Source organism: Symphalangus syndactylus, chromosome 13 (assembly GCF_028878055.3).
Source record: "Symphalangus syndactylus isolate Jambi chromosome 13, NHGRI_mSymSyn1-v2.1_pri, whole genome shotgun sequence".
NCBI classification, from domain to species: Eukaryota; Metazoa; Chordata; class Mammalia; order Primates; family Hylobatidae; genus Symphalangus; species Symphalangus syndactylus.
Window position 1 is genome coordinate 27789676 of NC_072435.2, and position 25840 is coordinate 27815515.

Genomic DNA, 25840 nt, shown 5'->3' on the forward strand with positions numbered 1-25840 from the left:
AATCCCAGCTACTTGGAAGGCTGAGGCAGGAGAATTGCTTGAACCTGGGAGGTGGAGGTTGCAGTGAGCCGAGATCGCACCACTGCACTCCAGCCAGGGTGACAGAGTGAGACACCATCTCAAAAAAAAAAAAAAAAAAAAAAAATTAGCCGGGCATGGTGGCAGGTACCTATAATCCCAGCTACCTGGGAGGCTGAGACAGGAGAATCGCTTAAACCCGGAGGCAGAGGTTGCAGTGAACTGAGATCGCGCCATTGAACTCCAGCCTCAGCAACAAGAGTGAAACTCCATCTCAAAAAAAAATTAATTAATTAAAATAAATAAAATTAAAAGATGCCCTGTCCTAATCCCTGGAGCCTGTGAATATGTTGTGTTACTTGGCCAAGAGGGAGTGAGGCTGCGAGTGGGATTGAGACAGGGAGAGTGTCCTGGATCCCCTGGTGGGCCCCGGGTCATCACGAGGGTCCCCACAGCGGAGGAGGGCCGCCTGTGCTGACGGGAAGAGTTGGCCCACCTTCCCAGCTCCCACCCTGTGGGGAGACCCAAAGGGACATCAAGAGTTCCTGTCCCAGCAATGGGGGCTTTTACGGGGTTCCCACAGAGCACTGCAGGGACCAGAGGACAGAGAAGGGACCCCGGGACAAGCAAGTCACATAAAATGGCCCAGAGACAAAGCTGGCCATGGAAGGCTGAGGAGGGCTCTGCAGAGGCTGGCGGGGCAGGGGAGGGCACTCCAGAATTGGAAGTCATCCCGGATAAGACCTGGAACGCTACGGCTGTCTATCGCCGGAGTTATTTGAGGAGGTCATGAAGGAGGAGAGTGGGTCCCGGCCAGGAACCCAACCAGGCGGGACCTCCGAGGGCAGCCTGGGAGCTGCAGAAAGGAAGGGCAGGTCAGCTCTGGGTGCAGAGACCCCTCTGGGGCTGCACGCACAGAATGGAGGGGGAACCTGAGGTCAGGAGGCCCGGGAGGAGGCTGGGAGGGGCGAGGCAGGGCTTGAGCCAGGCCCCTGAGGGCGACAGAGAGAAGGGTCTGAGGCTGGTGGGCCCTGGGAGGTGAGGAGGCAGGAATGAGTGGAAGTGCCCAGGGGCCTGGCTGAACCTGGGGATCCCCGTTAGCCACCTGCAGAAGTGGGGGACTCAGGCACAGGAAGGCAAGGGGTCCCCGGCTTGGGGTGTGTCCCCTCCAGGAGCCACAGGCCCGTGCGCCCAGGCAGGCAGTTCATCCAGGCAGCCCAGGAGCTGCCCATGACACCCCCGGCAAGGTGGAGCTGATGCCCCGCAGGACACGCTCACAAAAGCCCTGGCTGCGAATGGACCAGGGTGCGGCAGGTTCTGGTTTGCAAGTTTTCCCAAGGTCAAAGGGCAGGTCGTAAAGTTAAAAGCCAGACAGCACCGGAGGGGAAGCCGCTGGGGGTTGCAGACACCCCAACTCCCGACGGGCTCTGGCCCCATCTCACCCAGACCCCTGCACCTCCTGCCCGCTCGCCGGGCTCCCCGTGCCTCTGCTGGTGTGGGTCTCGCTCTCTGCCCCATCTGGGTGTCTGGCCCGGGCCCCTGGCTAAGCCCCCTCTGTCTCTGTGTCTCCCTCTGTCTCTCGCTTCGCCTGTCGCAGCCTCCCTTCTCTCTCTCTCTCTCTCGCTGGGCCTTTCTCTCCGCCCCTCTCTGTCTCTTTGACCCTGTCTCTGTCTCTCCCACGGTCTCTCTCAATCTCTCCTCAACTCGCTGTCTCTCCCCTCTGTTTATCTGTGTCTCTCTCCTTCTCTCGGTGCCCCTGGGCCCCTCTCTGCCACCCTGTTCCTGTCGCCTGTCCCATCACAGGTCCCAGACAGACTGGCGAGGGCCTGAGTGTTGCTATTCTTGGGCCTGAGTGGCAGGTGGGGTTGTGGCCCCCAGGTGCGTCCTGGGCTATGGCCAAATAAGGTCCGGAGTGAGGAGCCCAGGGAGGAGGAGCTGGGGGTGCCGGGGGTGGGGGGAGAGGGGCCAGCTGACGTCCTCCTGCCCCCGCTCCCTCCTGCCCCAACCCCCACATTCTGGCAGGTGAGAGCGGGCAGGGCAGACCAGGTCATCGCATCAACTAAGCACTTACTGTCTGCCCCTCACAGTGCAGAGCGCCTGTGCCCCCACCCGCTGGGACCGCTCTTCCCAGGGGAGCGCCTCAGGACTCAGAGGACTGCCACTTGCCCCAGGGCGCCCAGCCAGGCCCGTCCCAGAGCTGAGGGGGCTGGGGCGCCCCACGCAGATGCCAGCGGCCTCTCCACACCCCCAGGCTGCAGAAGGAGAGAGGGAGTGGCTGCGGTCACGAGGCAGGTGCAGGGCAGGTGTGGGGGGAGTGGGACAGCTGTCCCGCACCCCCTGGTGGTGACAGCTGCTTCCCGATTTAGCTCACAGAGCCGGGTCTGGCCAGATAAGGCAGTTGGGTGGGAGGGCGGTCTCACCCCCAGGGCACCCCTTAAATCGCATGGTCAGGCCCAGGGTTCAGCTGCCACCGATGCCAGGTGAGAGGGGCTGTTCCTTCCTCGACCTCCTGCCGCAAGGCTCCGCGCGTCTTCTCCCGCTGTCTCCCTCTGTCTCTCTCTCCCTCCCTCTGTCTCTCTCTCCCTCCCTCTGTCTCTCTCTCCCTCTCTGTCTGTCTCTCTCTCCCTCTGTCTCTCTCCCTCTGTCTCTCTCTCCCTCTGTCTCTCTCCCTCTCTGTCTGTCTCTCTCTCCCTCTGTCTCTCTCCCTCTGTCTCTCTCTCCCTCTGTCTCTCTCCGTCTCTCTCTCCCTGTCTCTCTCTCTCCCTCTGTCTCTCTCTCCCTCTGTCTCTCTCCCTCTGTCTCTCTCTCCCTCTGTCTCTCTCCCTCTGTCTCTCTCCCTCTGTCTCTCTCCCTCTGTCTCTCTCCCTCTGTCTCTCTCCCTCTGTCTCTCTCTCTCCCTCTGTCTCTCTCCCTCTGTCTCTCTCTCCCTCTGTCTCTCTCCCTCTGTCTCTCTCTCCCTCTGTCTCTCTCTCCCTCTGTCTCTCTCTCCCTCTGTCTCTCTCCGTCTCTCTCTCCCTGTCTCTCTCTCTCTCCCTCTGTCTCTCTCTCCCTCTGTCTCTCTCTCCCTCTGTCTCTCTCCCTCTGTCTCTCTCTCCCTCTGTCTCTCTCTCCCTCTGTCTCTCTCCGTCTCTCTCTCCCTGTCTCTCTCTCTCTCCCTCTGTCTCTCTCTCCCTCTGTCTCTCTCTCCCTCTGTCTCTCTCCCTCTGTCTCTCTCCCTCTGTCTCTCTCTCCCTCTGTCTCTCTCCCTCTGTCTCTCTCCCTCTGTCTCTCTCCCTCTGTCTCTCTCCCTCTGTCTCTCTCTCCCTCTGTCTCTCTCCCTCTGTCTCTCTCTCCCTCTGTCTCTCTCCCTCTGTCTCTCTCCCTCTGTCTCTCTCCCTCTGTCTCTCTCCCTCTGTCTCTCTCCCTCTGTCTCTCTCCCTCTGTCTCTCTCCCTCTGTCTCTCTCCCTCTGTCTCTCTCCCTCTGTCTCTCTCTCTCTCTCCGTCTCTCTCTCCCTCGCTCTCTCCCTCTCTCTCTCTCCCTCTCTCTCTCTCCGTCTCTCTCTCTCCGTCTCTCTCTCTCCCTCTCTCCTGCTGTCTCCCTCTCTCCTCTCTCTCTCCGTCTCTCTCCTTCTCCCTGTCTCTGTCTCTCTCTCCGTCCGTCTTTCTCTTTGTCCCTCTCCCCAGTTCTTTATCTCCTTCTCTCCTGCCTCATCTCCCTTCCTCTCCTCACTCTCTGTCTCTTTCTCCCTATCATTCTCTCCATCTCTCTCCTCCTTCTCTGTCTGTTTCTCTCTGTCTCTCCATCTGTCTCATCTGTCTCTTCCTCCTACCTCTTCTCTGTCTCTGTCTCCTTCCCCCAACTTTCTCTCAGTCTCCCTCAGTACCCCCTGTTTCTCCTTCTTACTCTCCCTTTTCTCCCCATCTCTCTCTGTCTCTCCCTGGCTTTGTATCTCTGTGTCTCCTTCTCTCTGTCTCCTTCTCTCTATCTCTGCCTCTCCCCCATTTCTTTCTCTGCTTCTCCCCCACTTCTGTCTCTATCTCTCATCCCATTTCTATCTCTGACTCTCCCCCACTTCTCTCTGTTTCTCCCCCACTTCTATCTCTGTCTCTCTCTCTCCCCCACTTCTATCTCTGTCTCTCTCTCCCCCACTTCTCTCTGTTTCTCCCCCACTTCTATCTCTCTCTCCCCCCATTTCTGTCTCTGTCTCTCCCCCCACTTCTCTCTGTCTCTGTCTGTCTCTCCTGTCTCTCTCTGACTCCTCCTCTCTCCCAAGCTCCCTGGACGAGGCCCTCCGGGGCCTGTGCGGTCCCTGCTGAATAAAGCTGTTTCTGTCCTCACCTCTCTCCCTTCTGCGCCTCCTTCTCTCCTTCCTCACTCCTCTGCCTCTCAGCTCGGCCCTCAGCCCTGATCCTGGGTGTAGGGGGCGGGAATTCTGGAGCTGGGGGTGGGGGCTCCTCCCTCCCAGAGACAGAGATGGATGCAGAGAGAGAACCAGAGCCAGGAACGGAGAGAGACAGAGAAAGAGACAGAGCGAGACAGAGACAAGATGGGGCCATAAGCTCAGAAATGAGAGAGACGGCAGGTCACAGAGACACAGCACGTGAGAGACAGGGAGACACAGAGAGAGACTCAGAGACAGAGAGCGAGAGAGACCAGACAGTGCCCCCACTCGAATACACACAAACAGACACAGGGGACAAGAGCCAGGCAGGGCTGGGCAGCCTCCCCTCCTCCTCCAGGCCAGGCCAGGCCAGGCGGTGCCAGGTCCAGGACAATGGGCCCTTGTCAGGGCTCCGGAGGGGCTGGCCAGCTGGGGAGGCCTGTGGGCTGGGCCACGGAGGAGGGGCGGCCACAGCGGCTGCTGGGGTGGGGAAGGTGCACCTCCTGGGGGCCTGGCCCACAGCCTCCACCCTCAGACTCTCCTTCTCCCCTGGCCTCCCTTCCTGGGGTCTCCACCGACTCCCGGCCTGCTTTCTCTGCTCTGTCTGGGGAAGGGGACAGGCATTTATGGAGTACCTGCTGTATGCACCCAAAATGCCTCCTCACCTCTCCTCACACACCCCGCCTCCCACCTCGGGTGTGCCGTCCTCAGCGCCCTCTACTTGTTCCTCCTGTGCCTCTGGCTCCTTCCATGGAAGAAATGGGCAATCATTATGCACCTGATGCTTGGCAGGCAGTTCCCCTAACCGCGTCTGCACCTTCCATCCTTCTTGCTTTCCTGTCCCTTCTGCCCCAGTTCCTTCCTCTTTCTGATTTGCTTGGTCTCTCCTGGGAAGGAAATGGGCATCCACTGAGCATCTACTATGCGCCGAGGAGTTGAGGAACATGGCTCCGTCTCTTACTACATTCTTTCCTCCCCCCCACCCCCATTCCTTTCTTTCTTTTTTTCTGGGACAGGGTCTCACTCCATTGCCCAGGTTGGAGCTCACACAATCGTGGCTCACTGCAGCCTCGGCTTCCTGGGCTCAAGCGATCCTCCCACCCCAGCCTCCCAAGTAGCTGGAACTCCACACACCACCATGCCTGGCTAATTTTTGTATTATTAATATTATTACTACTTGAGATGGAGTTTTGCTCTTGCCGCCCAGGCTGGAGTGCAATGGCGTGATCTTGGCTCACTGCAACCTCCATCTCCTGGGTTCAAGTGATTCTCCTGCCTCAGCCTCCCAAGTAGCTGGGATTACGGGCACCCGCCACCACGCCCGGATAATTTTTTAGTATTTTTAGTAGAGACGGGGTTTCACCATGTTGGTCAGGCTGGTGGTCTTCAACTCCTGACCTCTGGTGATCCACCCACCTTGGCTCCCAAAGTGCTGGAATTACAGGAGTGAGCCACCGCACCCAGCCTAATTTTTGTATTTTTTGTAGAGACAGGGTCTCTCTACGTTGGCCAGGCTGGTCTCGAACTCTTGGGCTCAAGCGACCCTCCCACCTCTGCCTCTCAAAGTGCCAGGATTGCAGACATGAGCCACGGCGCCTGGCCCCTTCCTTTCCTCTCTATTGGTTTCCTCTCCTTTCTGACTTTCTGCTGTCTCCTGGCAGAGGGAGTGGACACATTTTGAGCACTTACTGTGTACCAAACACCTTACGTACCTCTCTCCTCACTCTCTTCCTCCCCAGTCCCTCTTCTGTCCTCTCCTTGTGTTTCTGAGTTCTCTGCCCTCTTCCAAGGCAAGGACTACATTTATTGAGCACTTCTGGTATGCAAGCAATTATGTCCTTTCTCTACTCTCCTCTTGCCCTTCAGTCTCCACTGACTCCACCAGTCTCTGCTTCTTTCTGCTCTCTGCCAGGGAAGAAAATGGGCATTTACTGGGCACCTATTGTGTGCCAGACAGTTTTCTTATTCTCCCCTAACCCTTCACTTCGCCTTCTTCCCTTATCTCTAACTTCTTTCTGTTCCATCGGCTCTTTCTCGGGGACAAAAACAAGCAATTATGGAGCACCTCCTGTATGCCAGGCAATTACCATCCTTCCTCATCTCCTCTTACCTCTTTCTTGCGCCCCTCTTGCTCTGCCAGCTTATCCCCTTGCTGTTCTCCGGGTCCTTTTCTGGGGAAGGGTACAGGTGTTTATTGAGCGCCATCTGTGTGCCCCATGGTTTACCTGCAATGCCCCCTCCCTGTGTATCCTCTCTTCTGCCAGTGAGACTGATCCCTCCTCCCTCTGCTCCTCCACCCCCACGGAGGCCTCCTGGGCCAACACCTTTTCCTCTCGTTCCTGTCTGTGCCTTCATTTCTGTCTTGTTCTCTTGCTCCTCCAAGGAAGACAATGTGCATTTATTGAGTGCCTCCTGTGTGCCCACCACCTCACCAGCACACTTCTTCTCATTTCCTCTCTTCTCCCTGCCTCCTTCTCTTCTCCAGCTTTTCCCCCTCCTCTCTGCCCTGCCAGCTCTTTCCTGGGGGAGGAAATAGGCATGTGTTGAGTGCCTGTTGTATGCTGCCCCTTCATCTACACTGTCTGCTTGCCTCACAGGCTGTGTTCTCCCTTCTCTCATTTTCTCCTTCTCTCTGCTTGCTCCCTTCTTCCTGGCTGCCTTCTCTGTGCTTGCTGCTAGGGAGGAGAATGGGCATTTATTAGGCACCCACTGTGTATTAGTCACTTTACATATATTGTCTCCTTCCCACACAACAGTCTCTTCTATTCTCTCTGCTGGAGTTTCCTCCTCCTCTTCCTCCTCCTCCTCTTCCTCCTCCTCCTCTCCTCACTCCTCCTTTACTTTCTCCTGTCTCTTGGGGAAAGAAATAACAAACACCTACTGGTCTGCTTCACACTTTCCACCTGTGCCTCTCTCTTTTTTTTTTTTTTTTTTGAGATGGAGTCTTGCTCTGTCGCCCAGGCTGGAGTGCAGTGGGGCAATCTGAGTTCACTGCAACCTCTGCCTCCCGGGTTCAAGCGATTCTCCTGTCTCAGCCTCCTGAGTAGCTGGGATTACAGGCACCCACCAACATGCTTGGCTAATTTTTCGTATTTTAGTAGAGACAGGGTTTCACCGTGTTGCCCAGGCTGGTCTCGAACTCCTGAGCTCAGGCAATCCGCCCGCCTGGGCCTCCCAAAGTGCTGGGATTACAGGCATGAGCCACCGCGCCTGGCCCCACGTCCCTCTCTTTAGGCTGCCTCTCCTGCTTTTCCTCTGCGGGAGTTTCTTCTTCTCCATTTTCATGTGGTCCTGAAGGGAATGGGCAGTTATTGAGCACCAACTGTGTGCCAGGCTTTTTATAGACACGGCCTCCCCTTCTCACCCTCGAGTCCCCCTTTCCCTTCCTCTCTGCCTTCCTGTTCTCTGTGCCCTCCCCTAGGAAAGGGGAAGGGCACCAATTGAGCGCCGACTATGTACCAGGCGACTCTCTTTAGACCCTCCTTTCCCTCTGCCCCTTCCACTCCACCGACTCCCTTTTTCTTCCTTCTCAGAGGTGGAAGCTCCAAACCTTCCAGATGGAAGGGGTTTAGGTTTCCCCCAGGAGTCTCAGCCGCCACAGCCCTAGAAGGGGTGGCCAGCTACACCGCGTGGGGCTGCAGGAAAGAGGAAGAGGAAGGAGGATGTGGGCTGCAGCCTGATTTCTCCCTTGGAAAAATATGTGGGCGACAATGGCCGCCCCCTCCCAGGTCAGGGTTGGGTGGGGGAGGCTGAAGGAGGCCTGGAGGGACTCTAGGAAGGAACACTCTAGAATCTGAGCCTGAGGCAGCCCATGCCCATGGAGGGGACGCTTCTGCCGCCAGTCACCACACCAGATTCAAGCCCGAGCCTCCTTCCTCCACCTCCCTCTCCCCTCCGCAGGCCTCCCTGCCCTGCAGACACTTGGCGGGTGGTCCCTGGACTCCTCACCACCTGCGGGAGCAGATGAGGAAACTGAGGCTCGGGCGGGAAAGAGGATTTGCCCCTCCCCGTTTCTCCTTTTACCTCTCCTCTGTGACCCCCTTCCTCTGTCTTTCTCGCCCTCTCCTCTCTCCCATTCTCTGAATCTCTCCCCTCACCCCTGCTCCCACTCTGTTCCTGTCTCTGCATGCCCCCAAATTCCTTTTTTTTTTTTTTTTGAGATGGGGACTTGCTGTGTTGCCCAGGCTGGAGTGCAATGGAGCGACCTTGGCTCACCGCAACCTCTGCCTCCCCAGTGCAAGTGATTCTCCTGCCTCAGCCTCCCAAAGTGCTGGGATTACAGGCACCTGCCACCACGCCTCGCTAATTTTTGTATTTTTAGTAGAAACGGGGTCTTGCTATGTTGGCCAGGCTGGTCTCAAACTCCTGACCTCAAATGATCCACCTGCCTCGGCCTCCCAAAATGCTGAGATTGCAGGCGTGATTACTGCGCCCGGCCCCAACTTCTCTTTGCCACACACTTTCCTCCACACACTAATTTCCCTCCCACTACATGCCAGCAAGCGTCCTTCACTCCCACCTTCTTGAACATCTCTTCTTTTCATTATTCTTCCTGCAACTACCCCTCCTCTTTCCTCCTCCTCCCTCCTCCTCCTCCCTTCTCCTCTTTCCTCCTCCCCCTCCTCTTTCCTTCTTCCTCCTCCTCTTTCCTTCTCCTTCCTCTTCCTCCCTTCTCCTCCTCCTTCCTCCTCCCCCTCCTCCTCTTTCCTTCTTCCCCCTTCCTCCACCTCCTTCCTCCTCCTTCCTTCTCCTTCCTCTTCCTCCTTTCTCCTCCTCCCTCTTCCTTTCTCCTCCTTCCTCCATCTCCTTCCTCCTCCCCCTTTCCTCCTCCTCCCTCCACCTCCTTCCTCCTCTCTCCTCTCCTCCTCCCCCTTTCCTCTTCCTGCTCCTTCCTCCACATCCTTCCTCCTCCTCTTTCCCCCTCCTCCTTCCTCCACCTCCCTCCTCCTTTCATCCTCCGCCTTCCTCCTCCTCTCTCCTCCTTCCTCCTCCTGATTCCTCGTCCTTCCTCCTCCTCCCTCTTCCTCCTCTTTCTTCCTCTTTCCTCCTCCTGCTTCTTCCCTCTCCTCCTCTTCCCCTCCTTCCTTTCTTCCTTTCTTCCTCCTCCTTCCTCCTTCTCCCTCTTACTCCCTCCTCCTCCTCTTTCTTTCTCCTTCCTTCTTCCTCCCTTTCCTCCTCCTTTCTCCTCTTCCTCCTCCTCCCTCTTACTCCCTTCACCTCCTCCTCTTTCCTCCTCCTTCATCTTTCCTTCTCCTTCCTCCTTCCTCTTCCTCCCTCCTCCTTCCTCCTCCTTTCCTCCTCCTCTTTCCTCTCCCTCCTCCTCTTTCCCCCTCCTCCTCCCCTGTCTCCGTAACACACACACACACACACACAGCCTGTCCCTGTCCCTGTGTGTCCTCTCTTTGGCTGGATCCTCAGTGTCTCCTCCTCTCTAGGTTTCACACACGATGCTCCTCCCTTGGGCGATATTCCAGTCCTCCACACGCTTCCACCCGGCCCCACCTTTTCCTGATTGTCCACCTTGTGGCTCTTAGCATTTCTGGAATCCTCTCCCTTGTCCTCCAGACTGCCACCCCTCACTGTCCTCTGCCCTCTCTCCTTCCCCTGCGCTGGGTCCTCCCCCTCATCCCCCCCGCCCCCCGTCATTTCCTCATCGTCTGTACCCAACCCCCAGAGGAGGCGCTGATGGGGCCCCAGTCTCACTGTGCCCGTCCACAGCGCTGGACTGCGTCAGAAGGAGACAAGGGGGCCGAGGCCAAGGGGCAGCACTGCGGGTGGGGCCCGTGCCCTTGGTCTCCCTCCCTCCTCCACCTCCTTCGCCTCCAGTTTCTGTCCCTTGGATTTGCCTCCCCTTCCTCTCCCTGCGCCTTCAGTGAGTTCCATCTGGCTTCCCCTCGAGACGCTCCTGGTGGCTTCTCTTTGGCGTCTCTCTCTCTCTCTCCGTCTCTCCCATCTCTCGCTGTCTGTCTCATTTTCTCAGTCCGTCTCTCTCGCTCTCTTGCCATCGTCTCTGTTTCTCCCGCTGTCTCTTCTTTCTGGCTCTCTCTTGCCATCATTTTGTCTCTGTTTCTGTCACTGTCTCTCTCGCTGTCTTTCTGTCTCATTGTCTCTTTCTGGCTGTCTCTCTTTCGCTCTCTCTCGCTCACTCTTTCTCTCTCTTGGTCTCCCTCTTGCTGTCTCTCTTGCTGTCTCCCTCTTTCTCTCTCTTTCTCGCTGTTTCTCTCAATGTCTGTCTCTCTCGCTGTCTCTTTCTCTCTCCCTGCCTCTCGCCATCTCTCTCTCCCTCTGTCTGTCCCTGACACACACTCTCTATTTCTCCCATCCTCCCCTCCATGGGGCTTTCCTGTTTCCTTTCCATCCTCACCTTCACTCGCTCTTTCCTGACCTTCTTGGTATTTTGTTCTCCTCGCTCTTTTCTGTTTTCTCCCTCACCCCACAAGCTCTCTCCCCTCGCCCGTAGTCCCCCAAGTCCTTCCCAGCTCCGCCTCTCCATGCCGGCTCCTTCCTTCCAGTTTCTCTGCCAGTCACTGTCCTTGACCCTTCCCTCTCCTCGTCTCTGCTCCCACTGGCTTGTTTGAGCCTGGCGCTGACAGCCTTCTCCCCACCCCGCCCAACCCCACCCCCGACTCCCGCCGTCCCCTCGCCTCCCGGTCCCTGTCCCCCTCCCGCATCCCCGTCTTCTTGATGACTCCAACAGCTGCAGCTGCAGAGGCCCTGAGGCCCCTCGGAAGACACTGGGCAGGGAGGGCTCCTCCGCGTGCTGGGATATTTTTATCCTGCCTTGGACGATTGGTCCTGCAATGTTTCACCCTTTAAGAAACTCGTTTCATGTCCTGCCAGGTCCTGGGACCATAAGCTCGCGTTTCTCCACAGTTGCACATTCCCGTCTGTCTGCAGGTCATAATCTGGGCCACAAGGACGTTACCCCATGACTTGGAAGGACGCGCCATCATGCAGGAGGTCACAAAGTGGACGGCAGGGAACCCAGCCGTCCCTCTTCTGCCTTCCTCCTCACCTCTCTCTCTCTCAGTACTCTGTTCTTGTTAATATCAGTGTATCGATGAGCCTGGTTTTTTGCCTTTTATTATTATTAACACAGTGAGCGCAGGCATTTCGTAGTCTGCGTCTGACTTTCCAGCAGCGAAGCCTCTGCCACCCGCCCCACCGTCCCGCTGGCTCTTGCTCATTGTTTTTCCCTTCCCTGCTCGCCTGCTGCCTCGCGCCCCTGCTCTGCGTGTTGGATGTGAAAAGGATGTCAGGGACTGGGCGGAGGGCATCTTCCTCTGAGCCCAGGCTGCACCTTGGCACAGCGGAGGGTCCACCCACCCCAGGTAGCCCAGGTGAGGGCCCTGGGTCCCCGTCACCCAGGCTGTCCACATGGAAGTCCAGATGTCTCCGACCAACAGATCCCTGGGAGAAAGGACGTGAGGCTGCCGCTTCACCGGGATGGGTTCCCACTACCTCCGCGTTGACCCACAGCTTCCTTACGGTCTTGTATGTAGTTTGATGCTTTTAAGGGCCGGCCACGGTGGCTCAACGCCTGTAATCCCAGCACTTTGGGAGGCCGAGGTGGGCGGATCATGAGGTCAAGAGTTCGAGACCAGCCTAGCCAAAATGGTGAAACCCCATCTCTACTAGAAAATACAAAAATTAGCAGGCGCGATGGCGGGCCCCTGTAATCCCAGCTACTCGGGAGGCTGAGGCTCCCAATCACTTATACCTGGGAAACGAGTTTGCAGTGAGCCAAGATCGCGCCACTGCACTCTAGCCTGGGCAACACAGCAAGACCCCGTCTCAAAAAAAAATTAAGAACATTTTATGCAGGTTCCTACTTGTTTTCAGTTATGGGGTTGGGGGCGGGGTGGGAGGGCGATGATCTGACACAGTGTAACCGGATGAGGAGTCCGGTCTTGCTTTGCTTTCTGTGCCTTTTCTGTCTTGTCATTGGCTCTCCCGCCCTCCTACACGCACCCCGCCTGTTGCTTCTCTCATTCTCCAGTTCCCTTCCAATCCCCTTTCACTTCTCTTTACTCCCCTCCCCTAGGTCAGTGTTCGGCGTTTCCTCCCTCTTTCTGTTCTCCCATCCTCCTGGGCAGCTAGCTGTCTCTGTCCTGTTCTGTCTCCTGTTCTCCCGCCCCCCAGCTCCTTTCCTTCCTCCTTTCTCCTGGGCTCTTCTCTGCCGCACCGTCCACAGCTGCTCCATTCCTCCCCATCCTTGTCTAGTCCCATTCGTTGTCCTTTCTCTCCCTGGGTCACAGAGATGGCCCCGGGGTGGCCTCGCCCCGTTGAGGCAGGGAACGTCTCTGTGAGGCTGGGGAACGTTTCTGCTACATGGCCGAGTTCCCAACTTGGACCCGCCGGGTCTGGCAGCCTGTCCCCACAGTAGCCTGGGCTGTGCCCACGACACCCCCGCCACCCAGCTACCAGGCCCTCTCCCTGCCTCGCACTGGCTCCTAATCTGCTTCACGTTCCTGCTTCCTGCCCCAGTCTCTGGGCTGACGCTGTCTTAGGGACACCCCCTCCTCAGCTGGAGGGGCACGGTCCTCTGTCCCCCACTACTTCCAATCTTCTCTCCCTTCTTTCTCTCCATATTGCTCTTCCACACTCATGCACCTCTTCTTTTTTTCTCGCTTGCTCACCCGCTGGAGTGCAGTAGTGCAGCCTCCACCTCCCAGGCTCCAGTGATCCTCCTGCCTCAGCCTCTCAAAGTGCTGGGACCACAGGTGCGAGGCACCCATGCCCGGCCTGTTCTTTTCTCTCTGCCCTTTTTTGTATTTTTTCCTTTCTCCTTTCCTTCTTCCCTAATGTCTCTCTCCTTCCCTTCTTAACTTCCCTCCTCTCTCCAGGCCTCTCCTACCCTCCTTTTCTCTTTTCCGCTATCTCCAGCCCTCTCCTATCCTCCTTCCCTCCCTCCTTCTCTCTCCCCCTCCGCAACGCTCCATCTCCCTCTCGGTCCGGTCCTGTCTCTGCCCCCTCTCTGTTCCGTTTTCTCTCCCACCCTCCTTCCCTCTCCCATTTCTTCTCTTTTCCCCTCTTCCTGTTCTCTTTTTCTCGCTGTCCTCTCTGCTGCCACCCTCCTTTTTCTCACTTCTGCACTCCCCGTCCGTCCGGCTCTTCTCTCTCCCTTCTAGCAGATTCTCTGGCCGTTTCCTCTCCTCTCCCTCTGTGCTCCTCCCTCCTCCTCTCTCCATCCCGTTTCTCTCCTCCCAGCCACTCTCCTCTCTCTACACTCTCTTCTCTTTCCGTCTCACGGTCTCCTCCTAGCTCTCTTTTCCTTCCCAGTTCCTGGCTCTCTCCTTTCTCTCTGTCCTCTTCTCTGGCTGGAGCTCCCCGCTCCTCCATCCCTCCCTCTCCCTGGGCAGTCGGCCCCTCTCCCCCACCCCCTCCTCCCCCACCCCCCTTCTTCCTAGGACGCTCCCTCCTTCACCTGTTTCTCTGCTTCCCTCTTCTCCGAGCTCGCCAGCCATGGCACCCACCCTCTCCCTCTCTTCCTTCCTGTCCCTTTTTTCACCCCCTCATCTTTCTTTCCCCTTCTGTTTTTTCTTCTCTTTCCACTTCTGATCCCCTACACTGTTTCCTTCTTTCTCCCTCTTCCTCTCTCCTCTCCTGCTCTGTGCTCTGGCCATCCTTTCTTTTTTTTTTTTTTGAGACGGAGTCTTGCTCTGTCGCCCAGGCTGGAGGGCAGTGGCGTGATCTCGGCTCACTGCAAGCTCCGCCTCCAGGGTTCATGCCATTCTCCTGCCTCAGCCTCCCGAGTAGCTGGGACTACAGGCGCCCGCCACCACGCCCGGCTAAATTTTTTTCTTTTGTATTTTTACTAGAGACAGGGTTTCACCATGTTAGCCAGGGCAGTCTCGATCTCCTGACCTCGTGATCTGCCTGCCTCGGCCTCCCAAAGTGCTGGGATTACAGGCGTGAGCCACCGCTCTCTCCTCCCTCTTTTCCTCCCCCTTTCTCCTGTTTGATTTCCACCTCTTTTCTCTCGTCTCTCCTCTGAATCTGCCTCTTCCTCTTCTCACCTCCCTCTTCCTTCCCTGTCTCTCCCCCTTGGGTCTCTCTTCCTTCCCTCTCTCTGGTTTCTCTGTCTCTGCCCTGTCCTTTCCTTTCCCTCCTCTCTGGACCTGTCTCCTCTGCTGGCTCTCTCTCCCTCTCTCTCCTCCGAGCTCTCACTCCCACTGGCCTCCCTCCCAGGAGCCCCGTCTCCTCTGTCTCCAGGTGGCCTCTGCATCCCTGCCTGGTGGGCCTTTGCCTCCCTCTCCTGTTCCTGCCTTGCCTGCTCCCAGGTTTCCAGGTCCTGACCAGGAGGCAGGAGTCCATACCGAGGCCCAAACAGGCTAGCCCTCAGCAGGGCCCCCAGGCCTGAGGCCCAGGAGTGGACGGACCTTTGTGACGCCCATTCTCTCTTTCTTTTCCATCTGTCCGGAACTCTGGACGCTGCCTGGAGGAATCAGGCCTGCCCTAGGCCCAGGGAGGCGGAAACAAAGAAGATGCTCAGAGACAGGAAGCAACTTGCCTAAAGACACACAGCACGTAAGAAGCAGGGACAGGACTGGGTGGGGCCCCTGGGGTTGGCCAGGAATGGGCTCTTGAATCTGATCCCTGGCCTCCTATCTGAGCTCAGTGAGCAGGGGATGATGCCTTTCTGCTCCATTCCACTCCCTCCCCCACTCTTCCTCTGACAACATGAAGCACCCTCAGCACTGAGGGGACCTCACCTGAATTCCATTTCAGAGATGAGAAAATCGGTGCCCAATGTTTCTGAAGACCAGCAACTGCTAAGACAGAGACTTCGAGGGAACCCGACCTTGCCTGAAGGACCAACAGCGCCCCCTGCAGGACATTTCCCTCTATTGAGAGAAGCCACAGGTGCCAGCCTGAGGCATTGTGAGTGCGTGGAATCCTCTATCACCACCTCCTGGCAAAGAACGGAGCTGCAACCCAGCTGTATGAGACACCGAGAATGATCCCAACAAAAAGGAACAGTGACCAGAATGCCTAGGAGAGGAACAGGGGATACTGGGTGGAAGGAGGGGAGAGGGAGAAGTTGTAATATTTTGTAAAATGAACGTTTTTACTCCTAATCAATATATAAACATCATGCTCAGCAAACTTCATGGTATGAAACTTCTGAACTTCACACATTTTCAAGTCATTCTATGGGTGGGTGGATTGGCTCCCATGGAAATGCAACTGGGACTGCACATGGGAAACAAAGGACAATGGAATTTGGTTCACATAAACCTGTTTGGGAGATTGCATTTCCAGGAAATGGGCCAAATTGTTTCCTTTGTAACAACATTGTTGTGCCTTGCTGACTGGAAGGTGGGTACAAACAAAGGAGGATGGACTGACAGCTGAAGAGGCACCAGTAATTAGCCCCTAATCGTTACCAGCGTCTCTCTCTGATGGGTTAAAGAAGCCTACAGAGGCCAGGCGTGGTGGCTCACACCTGTAATCCCAACACTTTAGGAGACTGAGGCAGGTGGATCGCTTGAGGTCGGGAGTTCAAGACCAGCCTGGCCAACATGGTGAAACCCGGTCTCTACTAAAAGTACAAAAATTGGCTGGGTGTGGTGGCACACGGCTGTAATCCCAGCTACTCAAGAGGCTGAGGCAAGAGGATTGCTTGAACCTGGGAGGTGGAGGTTGCAGTGAGCCAAAATTGAGCCACTGCACTCCAGCCCGGGTGACAAGTGAAACTCCATCCCACAAACACACCTGCCCCCCACCCACCAAAAAAAGGAGCCTATAGTTTCCAGTAGACAATTTGGGGTTAGTAAAGAATTTTACAAAATACTAAACGTAATCTTGTATATTTTAGGATTGCTTGCCATGCAACTATGTACTGGGAGCACCTAAATGCCCACATGAAACCCTAGGCTGGGAAGAGGGAAACTTTCTCAATGCCACGGAGCCGATAACATTTTCTGGTGGCAGGAAATGGGAGGGAGCAACCCCTCCTGGAGCATTTACCTTGCCAGGTGCTCTCACATCTTAGACCAGAAGTCACAAGGCTGGGATGAGGGTCCAGGAGGCAGAGAATGAGGGTTGAGTTAGGGTCAGGACAGTGGAGACAGAAAGGAAGAGACACAGAAGGATGGGTTGGGACTTTATCCTGGGGGAGGTGAGGGGCCACGGGGAGGGCTGTGAGCAGGGGAGTAGTGAGGTCAGCTCTAGTGTCAGGAAGCCCTCCATTGGGGGATGGACGGAGGGGGGATGCTGGGGGTAGGAAGCCAAAGAGGAGGCTGGGCTGATGGTCCAGGTGGCCGAGGACGAGGCTTGAGCTGGGACCAATGCCATCGAGACAGACGCGAAGGGGTGAGGCCAGGAAGAACTTTAGGGGTAGGTATGGTGGTGCATAGGGGAACGTGATTGGGGCAGGGCAGTGCTCTCGTCCATGAGGTTGGGCAGGTGGTGGCACCACTCACTGGAACAAAGATCCCTGGAGGAGCACCCGATCCGGGCAGGTGGGAGGCACTGGCTCCTTTAGTGGCCCCTGAGGCACATCCTGGGGAAGGAGCCCAGGAGGCAGATGGGGCCATGAGTCTGGAGATCAGGGGTGGGATCTGAGCTGGAGATGAGTTGGGGGCAATCGCTGGTGAAGAGGGGCTGTCTGGAACCTCCAGGGTGAAGGGATGCGGCAGACACCTGGAGTAGCAAGGGGGAAGCATGCATCACCATTACACACACATCCCTGTCCCCCAGCAAGGTGGGGCCCCACCGGGCCATGTCTTCCACAGACACACACGCGTGCAAAACGATGCAGCAGAACAGGGGAATTCCTGCAGTGCTGCTTAGAACAACTAAAATCCAGCAAAACACTCTTACACCAGAGATGGAATAAGATGGCACCTTACACCAGAGATGGAAACTGCCCCAGCTATGTCAAAAGGTGGTGAGGGAAAAGAGCAACACTTGCAAAACTGCTGACATGTGCATCTGCTTGTTTCTGTGGAGAGTATCTGCAGCATACCAGAGGACAGAAAACTCAGGCTGCCTCCAGGGAGGGGAAGTGGGTGCTGGAGCCCGCGGTGAGCATACGGTTTCTCAACGTGGATCCCACTGCATCTTTTGTCTCTTCTGGAGACAGGGTCTCCCTCTGCCACCCGGGCTGCAGTGCGGTGGTTCAATCACAGCTCAGGAAGCATCGAACTCCAGGGCTCAAGCGATCCTCCTGTCTCAGCCTCCCAAACAGCTGGGACTACAGGCATGAATCACTATGCCTGGCCAACCTACTCTATCTTTTGAGTTTCATACTTCATCCCTGGATACCCCAGTCAATAAAATAAAATAGTGAGTGGGTTCCCCAGGGACCAGCAAGACCGGGAAGAAAAGTTTAATAAGAACAGGACCCTAGGGGAGCCTGAAGGAGCTCAGGCATTTCCTGGAATACCCCACAGAGTTAACTCTGCCAGCCTGAAAGCAACCGAGTCTTAGAGGGAAAAGGATATAATCAGGCTTATAAAGATCCCAATGTTCAACTCAGGAAAACTAAGATGTGCCCCCAGTGCTGGGGTAGAAGGCAGCTGCAGATCAGACACAGGGACCAGGACTCTGAGTTGTGAACACTTCCCAAAAAGCATCAGGAGGCCTGGCGCAGTGGCTCATGCCTGTAATCCCAGCACTTTGGGAAGCTGAGGCAGGTAGATCACCTGAGGTCAGGGGTTCAAGACCAGCCTGGCCGACATGGTGAAACCCTGTCTCTACTAAAAATACAAAAATTAGCCAGGTGTGTTGGCGGGCACCTGCAGTCCCCGCTATTTGGGAGGCTGAGGCAGGAGAATCGCTTAAACCCAGGAAGCGGAGGTTGCAGTGAGCTGAGATTGTGCCATTGCACTCCAGCCTGGGTGACAGAGCGAGACTCGGCCTCAAAAAAAAAAAAAGCATTAGTAAATATTTCGGGAATCATCTAGGAAAAGAGTGAAGCAGGATTCACATGGAATGAAGACAGAAAAAGCATAAGCTATCTCCTGCAGGTGGAGAAAGAAACAGAAGTCGGCAATGCTAAGACTATCTTATTAAAGTTACCAAAAATAGGCCAGGCGCGGTGGCTCACGCCTGTAATCCCAGCACTTTGGGAGGCCGAGGCAGGTGGATCACTCGAGTCCAGCAGTTCAAGACCAGCCTGGGCAATATGGTGAAACCCCGTCTCTACAAAAAATACAAAAACTAGCCGGGCGTGGTGGCGCATGCCTGCAATCCCAGCTACTCAGGAGGCTGAGGTGGGAGAATTACTGAGCCTGAGAGGTGGAGGTCGCAGTGAGTCAAGGTACCGCCACTGCACTCCAGCTTGGGTGACAGAGCAAGACTCTGTCTCAAAAACAAAAAGAAGTGACGGGAGGGAAGACAACACCTCACGGTGCACCACCTCCTGGTCTTGACAGTCGACTCCCGTGAACCATCACTTGTTCGTAAGTGCGTTTCTGACCTGCCGTCGTAATTCCATTTTAGTCATGCATCCCGAGGTCATTCAAACCACACCCAGGAGAGACTGGATGAGAGCATTCACTAGGGTGCTATTTATAACCACACAATGCAGGAGGCTAGCTGCGTGTCGATTTGCGGGACAGTTTAATAAACTGCCACACGACACAGCTGAGCTTCACACAGCCATGAGGATGGACACAGCCATTCCTTGGGTTTCTGAATAACGTATCGAGTGAGCAGTGCATTTCAATCAAGCCTGTACATCAGGACCGTCTTGCCAAAACAACAGTTGCTTTTGGCTGCTGGAAGCTGTAGCTTTTCAAAACGTTCACATATTTCCACGTATCGTCGATGTTTTTAAATAGACTTACAGGGAGGGCGGCACACAGCAAAGGCCCGCAGGCCCTCGCAGCACCGCGGTCCAGGCAGGATGCTGGGCGGCGGGGGGCGCTGGAGGGGGTTCTATTTACAGTGTCTGGGCTTTGACTCCACTAACTGTTGGTTTTCTTTTCTTTTTTATCTTAAACCTTTTCCTTCAAGTCTGGAGGCCTGTGGAGGGCCTGTCACCCTAAAGGCAAGGATTCCTTGTTTGCACCAGGCAGACAAATGTCAAACCACAACCCCAGAGACTGCGCTAGGCGTCAGGCCCAGAAGCCCCTGGCCATCCAGCCCTGACTCTTTCATGCCTCTGCCCCTGATGAGGGGACCCAGGGTACCCTCAAGGGGACACAGAAGGGAGGCTGCATCCTAGTCCAGTGTCAAAGTGAGGGAGGCCCTGCAGGAGCCTGGACAGGACCACCTAGCCCAGCCAGGGACAGGAGGGTGAGACCACCTGGAACAAAGGCACAGAGGCTGGAGAGAAGGCGGCATGTTCCCAGACTGCATGGGCTCGGGGTAGGGGGATGCAAGGTCAGAACTGGCATAGTGGCCAGGATCTTGGGCTCTATTCCATGGGCAAGGGGGAAGCCCCTGGGGCTGCATGGGGCCATGGGGGAGGCGGGCACAGGAGACACCGGCTCCTGTGCCAAAGGCCCCAATCCAGCCGCTCCTCTGCCAGCAGGAAGGCAGAAGACAAGGGGCTGGCCCAGGTGGCCTCGTGGGACGGGGGGAAAGGAAGGACCAGCAAACCTTTCTTGGGATGGCAGAGGACACAGGGGACTCCAGCAGAAAGGGAGGCCCCTGGGTGTGCAAGATGGGACGCTGACCAGCCTGGGCCCTCACCGGCCACTACCCCCACCACCGCCCCCACCCCCACCCTGGCCCCCGGTGTCCGGCGCTCCTGACATCATGAGGAACAGGACGACGGGAATGATGTACATCCACTGCAGCCGGACGGAAGGATGGACAGACAGACACAGAAAGAGAGAGAGAGGGGAAGGAGGTTGAGTGTGGGCATCACCCACCCAGGGTGGGGAAGGTGGGGTCCGGCATCAGGGGAGGCCGCGTAAGGGGAGGGCGCCCAGGTCCCCTACGTCACTACAGGTCAGGGAGGGCCGGTGGGGCACAGGGAGGGGCAGGGGTCTCGGTCCTCACTCAGGCCTCCTGTGGCGGTGGCGCGGGCCCTGGCGCAGCAGGACGCAGGGCTGTGAGCAACACGGCCCCCCCCAGGATGATGTGCCACTGGGGAGGGAGGGAGCGCAGGTCAGGGCCAGCGGGCAGCCGTGGGGCCCTAGGGCCAGCAGGGAGCAGGAGGGCGCTCAAGTGGGCAGCAGGGCAGGGCCCGGCAGGCAAGGGCTCAGCCTCTGGGCCTCAGTTCCCTGCAGCACAGCTGTTGGACTATCCAGGCGGAGCGGGTGAGGCCCTCAGGCAGGGCGCTCAGCACGGCAGGGCTCAGCCATCCCAGCCTCAGCATCCTCCTAGCCTGCCTTGGGCCACGCAGACCTCTCGCTGGCCTTGGCCTGCCTGGGCTCCTGTGCCACAACCTAACACCAGTCTCCACACTCAAGGGACCAGAGGCCTAGGCGGAAGCCACCTCCCCCAGCCATCCCCAGCCTCCCCACCCCACGCCTCAGCCTCCAAGCCCCCGGGACTCAGACCTGCTGCTGGCAGCACAGGCCCCTCCCTCCTCAGCTCCAGGAGGCCTCCCGGGCACCCTGCTGCCCCCAATGCCCCTCCCTGTGCCACATCCCTCCCGGACCCACTCCTCTCTCCTTCCTGCACAACCCCCTGGAGAAACTGTTCGCCCCTCCTTTCCAAGCCTCCCTGGTTCCTTTGAAACCTCCACTGTTCCCTTCCTCTCCAGCTTCACAGCTCCAGCCTAGCTCAGGCCGAGACCTCCCCCAGGACCCTGCGCCCTAGAGCTGGCCCGACTTCCCCTGACCACACCTCCATACCCTCTTCCTGCAAACAAGCCTCAGCCCAGGTACCAGGACACACAGGAGGCCCGGAGGACGAGGGGCCCCCACGCAGGAGGCCCGGAGGACGAGGAGCAGGCCCAAGCACCATAGGGGAGTCTGGGTGGGAGCACGGAGGGCCTGGCCAGGCGCCAGGACTGTCAGGAAGGGAATAGAGGAGGCGGGGGAGCCCCACTCACGTATTTGGCGAAGAAGGACTTCTGCTCCTGGGGGTTCTTGGCCTTCTGGGCCTGTTCCATCTCCAGGCGCTCGATGAAGGCTGCCGTCTCAGGGCTGGGGCAAGAGGAGAGAAGGAGAAGGGTGAGGTCCGCAGTCCAGGGACCTGGAGACCCTGAGGGCAGCAGGAAGGGCCGGGGCAGGTGGCAAGGGCGCCGCGAAGGCAGCAGAAGCAGGCTCACCCCGGGGCTGTGGCGGGCGGCTGCAGCTGCACCGACGTGTTGAACAGCTCCAGGTCCACGTCCTCCACCTCATGGCCCCGGCAGCCCCCGGGGTGCGTCACCACCGACACGCCCACCACGTTGCCGGCCACATCCACATGCAGGGTCAGCTGGTCCGACAGGTGCGACTCCACCAGGGAGCACTGTAGGGGGAGTGGGGTCAGTGGAGGTGGGGAACCTGCTGCCTGGGCTCCACCCTAACCTCCCCCCACCACACCACAGGACCCCCGGAGCATTTTTCAAAACCTTCCCATGGTTCCCTGTCACCCTCAGGCCCAAGCTCAACCACCCCCCACCCCGGAGTCCTCACAATGCTATCCCCATGAAGGCACCCGCTACCTGGACCGACCCCTCCAGACCAGGAGGCCTTGGAGGGCAAGGCCAGATCTGAGTCTCCCAGGCCTCTGCGGGCTCCAGAAACACAGGGGTTCCAATGGCGGAAGCAGGACCAGGGTAGGGGGTAAGGAGGACAAGGGAGAAGGGGGCTTGTCCTCGACACCAACTCACCGCAGGGACAAAGGAGGAGACATAGCCACCAGCTTCCAGGCCATCCAGGGCCCCAGGTCGTCTTGGGACCCGGACCCGGTACAGGCCATTCAGGGCTGCCACATCCTGGGGATGGGAGAAGAAGGTGCTGGTCAAAAGGATGGTGCCAGCCCTGGACAGGCTGTGATGCCTACCAGGCCTCCGCAAAGGCCCCTCTCCAGCCCCACCCACCTCACGGCCTACACTCCCCAGGCTGGCCAACCTGAGTCTGCCCAGGACTCTTCCTGTTGGGGTGGCCTGGCTGGTGGGTGAGGCCAGGAGCAGCTGGGACTGCCTCACCTAGGGGAGAAGCCACCACAAGGAGGGCAAAGCCCAGCCCAGCGATGGAGTGGGTCCTGAGGAAGCCTCCCCTGTGCCTGGATCCAGGCACACCTGGCGTCCACCCTACGCCTGGACGTACCAGTTACACGCACAATAAATTCTGTTTGGGGGCAGCTGTGACAAGATAATCATGTGGGCACCACGCAGGAAGGCTGCTCAGGCAGACCTCACCGCGTGGCCACCAGAATCAAGCCTGCACTCCCCAGCCTCCCTCACAGCTACATCTGGCCGATGGGTAAAGTGGGTTGCGCCAGCTTTTGCAAGCTTTCTCTAAATGCTGCTGCTCCTTCTGCCCCTCTTTCTCCCTCTCTATCCTGCTGCCTGGAGCCCTGGGGCCTCTCTGCATGACCCCTACGGAGAATTGAGCTGGGCCCTTGAGGCTGCCACAACACAGGGTGACAGAAGTGAGCTCCTGTCCAACCATAGCTATTTTGAGGATCTCTTTCCCCTCACAAGCAAATCTCATCTAAGTGGTCACGAAACAGCTCAGCTGAATCTGGAAAAGAGGAGCCAATTGTGTGAACCTGTGGGGGAAGGGGGTCTGCGGGCAGAGGGAGCAGTGCGGGAAGAGGCCGTGACGCAGGACATTGTGCCTGGCGGCGCTAAGACGAACTGCAATGCCGTTCCACCAGAGGCAGTCATCGAGGACAGAGGCTGAGAGTGGCAGGAGGTACTGGGAGCCCACCTGGGCCTGGAGGGAAGGCTGCCAGGGACCAGCAGGGGGTGGCTGAAGAGACAGCTGGAAACCCTCCATCCCCATCCACACCCAGCCCTGAGTTCCCCACCTCACCCGGAGTCGGCCCCGCTCCTCCTCGCTGAGCTGCCGCTGTGACAGGGACAAGGTACCATCCTGCTGGTTCCAGAGCAGCGAGCCCCGCTTCCGGAAGTTGGCACTGTCATCTGTGAGGAGCTCAGGTTCAGAGACGCCCCCTCCCCCGCCTTCAACCCAGGCAGGGGCCAGGAGGTCCAGCTTCAAATTTTGGCCTGGCCTCCACCCGAGTGACCAGGTTCCCTCCCCATCTTGGCCCCCATTTTCCTATCTGCAAAGTGGGGACACCTCCACCATGTTCCACCTCACAAGGCAACCCGTAGCAGATGCATGACCCCACAGCTCCCAAATCCTGCCTCTGCCTCGCCAGGTGACCCAGGGACAGCCACACAACCTCTCTGAGCCTCAGCTTCCCCAAATGCAAAATACAGAGGCTGTGGAGTTCAGGAATTCCCAACTACCTGGCTGTGTCAGAATCAGGGGAGCTGTTCACTGAGCAGATGCCAGGGTCTGCAGAGGGGCACCAGCTTCAGGGTTTGTGCCCTCAGGTTCGGGGCCTCAGACTCGATTACTACACTCTGGGCAGCACTGACATCCAGCTCTGGGAACCTGGACACCTGCATCATGGCAATTTAAGTTTGGGTTTGAAGCTGGCCCCTGCTCTGCCACTCACGCACGATGAGACCTTGTGTGGTGCCTACTCTGAGCCCGCTTCCTCTTCTGGAAAAAGGGGCTGACACGAATACCTACCACCTCACATGGCTGCTGTGAGAACATCTGAGTTAATACTTGCAAAGCGTGGAACTACTAACGCTGGGCACGTGGCGACTGATCAGGAAAGCCGGCTCTGAAATTATTACTGCTGTGCTAACCTTTTAAAAACTGAGATTTGTCTCACAGGCAAGGGGGCATTTAAAGACAGTGTTTCTCTTCTTTCATGTCCCCCTTTCCCCCAACCTGAGGCAAATCTGTTACTAAATGGATGTTAGTAAATGTCATACGACGGGAGGCACCCGGACTCCAAGTCTTGACTTCCCAGGGCACCAATGTTAAGTGTCTAGGAGAGGACGTTGCCTGACTCACCGATCTCAAATGAGTGCTCCAGCAGCAGTCCCACCGTGCCACAGGCCTCGCCCTCTCGGCCTTCCGCCCCGGCCTGCAGAGGACACAGAAGGCCCCAGGTGAGGACCACCCAAGCCCTCAGCATGATAGTCACCCACAGAGCCCAGGACAGACAAACTGGTGGGTTGAGGGAGGAGCCTTATCTTCAGGTTAATCGCTGCTGCTTGCCTTTATTTCACTAGAAACCACCCATTTCATGAATATTCATACTCTGGACTCCCTCACCCCCAGAAAACCAGACCCTACAAACATGCCTAACCGCATTGCCAAAGCAACTATCCCAAGGTCACTTCCAAGCCTTGCACCACAAATACTCATGAGTTAAATGACACCCTCCCTCTCTCAAGGCTTCTTTTTCATGCTAATATTCAAATGGCCTCCTTATTACCTGACAGCCCAATAGCCAAGATGCAGCCTGAGTTCAGTCCCTGTCAAGCACATTCAAGATTCATGCTTTCCTTTTCTCCAATCTCCAAACTTGCATATTCATGCATATTCGGGAGGCAAAATTCCTCTCCACTTCCTCAAGGGCCCCCTCCCACGCCTTATTTTCTTTTTCTGAGACAGGGTCTCGCTCAGTCGCCCAGGCTAGAGTGCAGTGGCATGATCTCAGCTCACTGCAACCTCTGCCTCCTGGGTTCAAGCGATTCTCCTGCCTCAGCCTCCCGAGTAGTTGGGATTACAGGAACCTGCTGCCACCACAGCCAGCTAATTTTTGTATTTGTAGTAGAGACGGGGTTTCACCATGTTGAGCAGGCTGGTCTCAAACTCCTGACTTCAAGTGGTCCGCCCGCCTCGGCTTCCCCAAGTGCTGGGATTACAAGCATGAGCCACCGCGACCGGTCTAATTTTTTTTTATTAGTATTTTTTGTAGAGACAGGGCTCGCTATGTTGCCCAGGCTAGTCTTGAACTCCTGGCCTCAAGCAGTCCTCCCGCCTCGGCCTCCCTAAGCGTTGGGATGACATATGAGCCACCGCGCCCGGCTTCACCATGCCTCTTTCATTTCAACCGCCCCGACGTCGGATTCTCCAAGACTCCACACCCCCCAGCCCCGCCCCCTCATACATATTCCCGAGCCAGAGCCTTCCGACAGGTGCTCTTGTTCTTCCTCCCAGTCGCTGCAACCCGGTGCACTGGCGAGGCCCCTCCTGCGCGTGCGTGACTGAGGCCTGGCTTTCCAGGGATCTCCCACCTCTTCCTTCTCAGCCCTGCGCAGCCTCCTTCCGTCTGTAACTCACCTAAAGACCCAAGACCCGCGACATCCGTAGACCGCGCCCGCTATGCACAGCTAAAGAGCACTCACCCCTCGCGCACCAGTCCCGGCACGGCAGCCGCTGCCCCGGGCTCGACTGGGCGCTGCTACCGCCATCAGCAAGAGCAGGAGCAGCCGCGTTGCCCCAGCGCTGGCTGCCGCCATCTCGGCTCCTTCCCACCAGCGAGGGGACGGCTGTGAGCCAAGAGCCGCGGAGCACGCCGGGAGAAA

General features: G+C 57.4%; 1 protein-coding gene across 5 annotated transcripts; it reads right to left on the bottom strand.

The window, feature by feature from the left end:
* Positions 1-790: 790 nt before the first annotated feature.
* Positions 791-25821, bottom strand: EMC10 (ER membrane protein complex subunit 10). 5 transcript variants are annotated; one of them, XM_055239505.2, is made up of 8 exons: positions 25661-25796; positions 24318-24390; positions 23256-23365; positions 22106-22210; positions 21560-21741; positions 21341-21434; positions 20036-20129; positions 17308-19212 (listed from the first exon to the last, which is right to left on the bottom strand). In XM_055239505.2, the coding sequence occupies exons 1-8, from the start codon at positions 25772-25774 to the stop codon at positions 19175-19177; spliced, it is 810 nt and encodes a 269-aa protein (XP_055095480.1). In that variant the 5' UTR covers positions 25775-25796; the 3' UTR covers positions 17308-19174. The 5 variants fall into 5 exon arrangements, with proteins under 5 accessions (XP_055095483.1, XP_055095481.1, XP_055095478.1 ...); XM_055239507.2 differs by lacking the exon at positions 17308-19212 and adding an exon at positions 20341-20427 and having other exon boundaries at positions 20041-20129; XM_055239508.2 differs by lacking the exons at positions 17308-19212; positions 20036-20129 and adding an exon at positions 791-874.
* Between the last annotated feature and the right edge of the window lie 19 nt (positions 25822-25840).

Coding starts and splice junctions, on each gene's coding strand:
- EMC10 (XM_055239503.2), bottom strand. CDS start 25,774: ATGGCGGCAGCCAGCGCTGGGGCAACGCGGCTGCTCCTGCTCTTGCTG. Junction 24,391..25,660: donor CCGGGACTGGTGCGCGAGGG/GTGAGTGCTCTT, acceptor TGTCCTCTGCAG/GCCGGGGCGGAAGGCCGAGA. Junction 17,029..21,340: donor AGTCCTTCTTCGCCAAATAC/GTGAGTGGGGCT, acceptor TTGCTACTCCAG/GTGTCTGCCGCATCCCTTCA.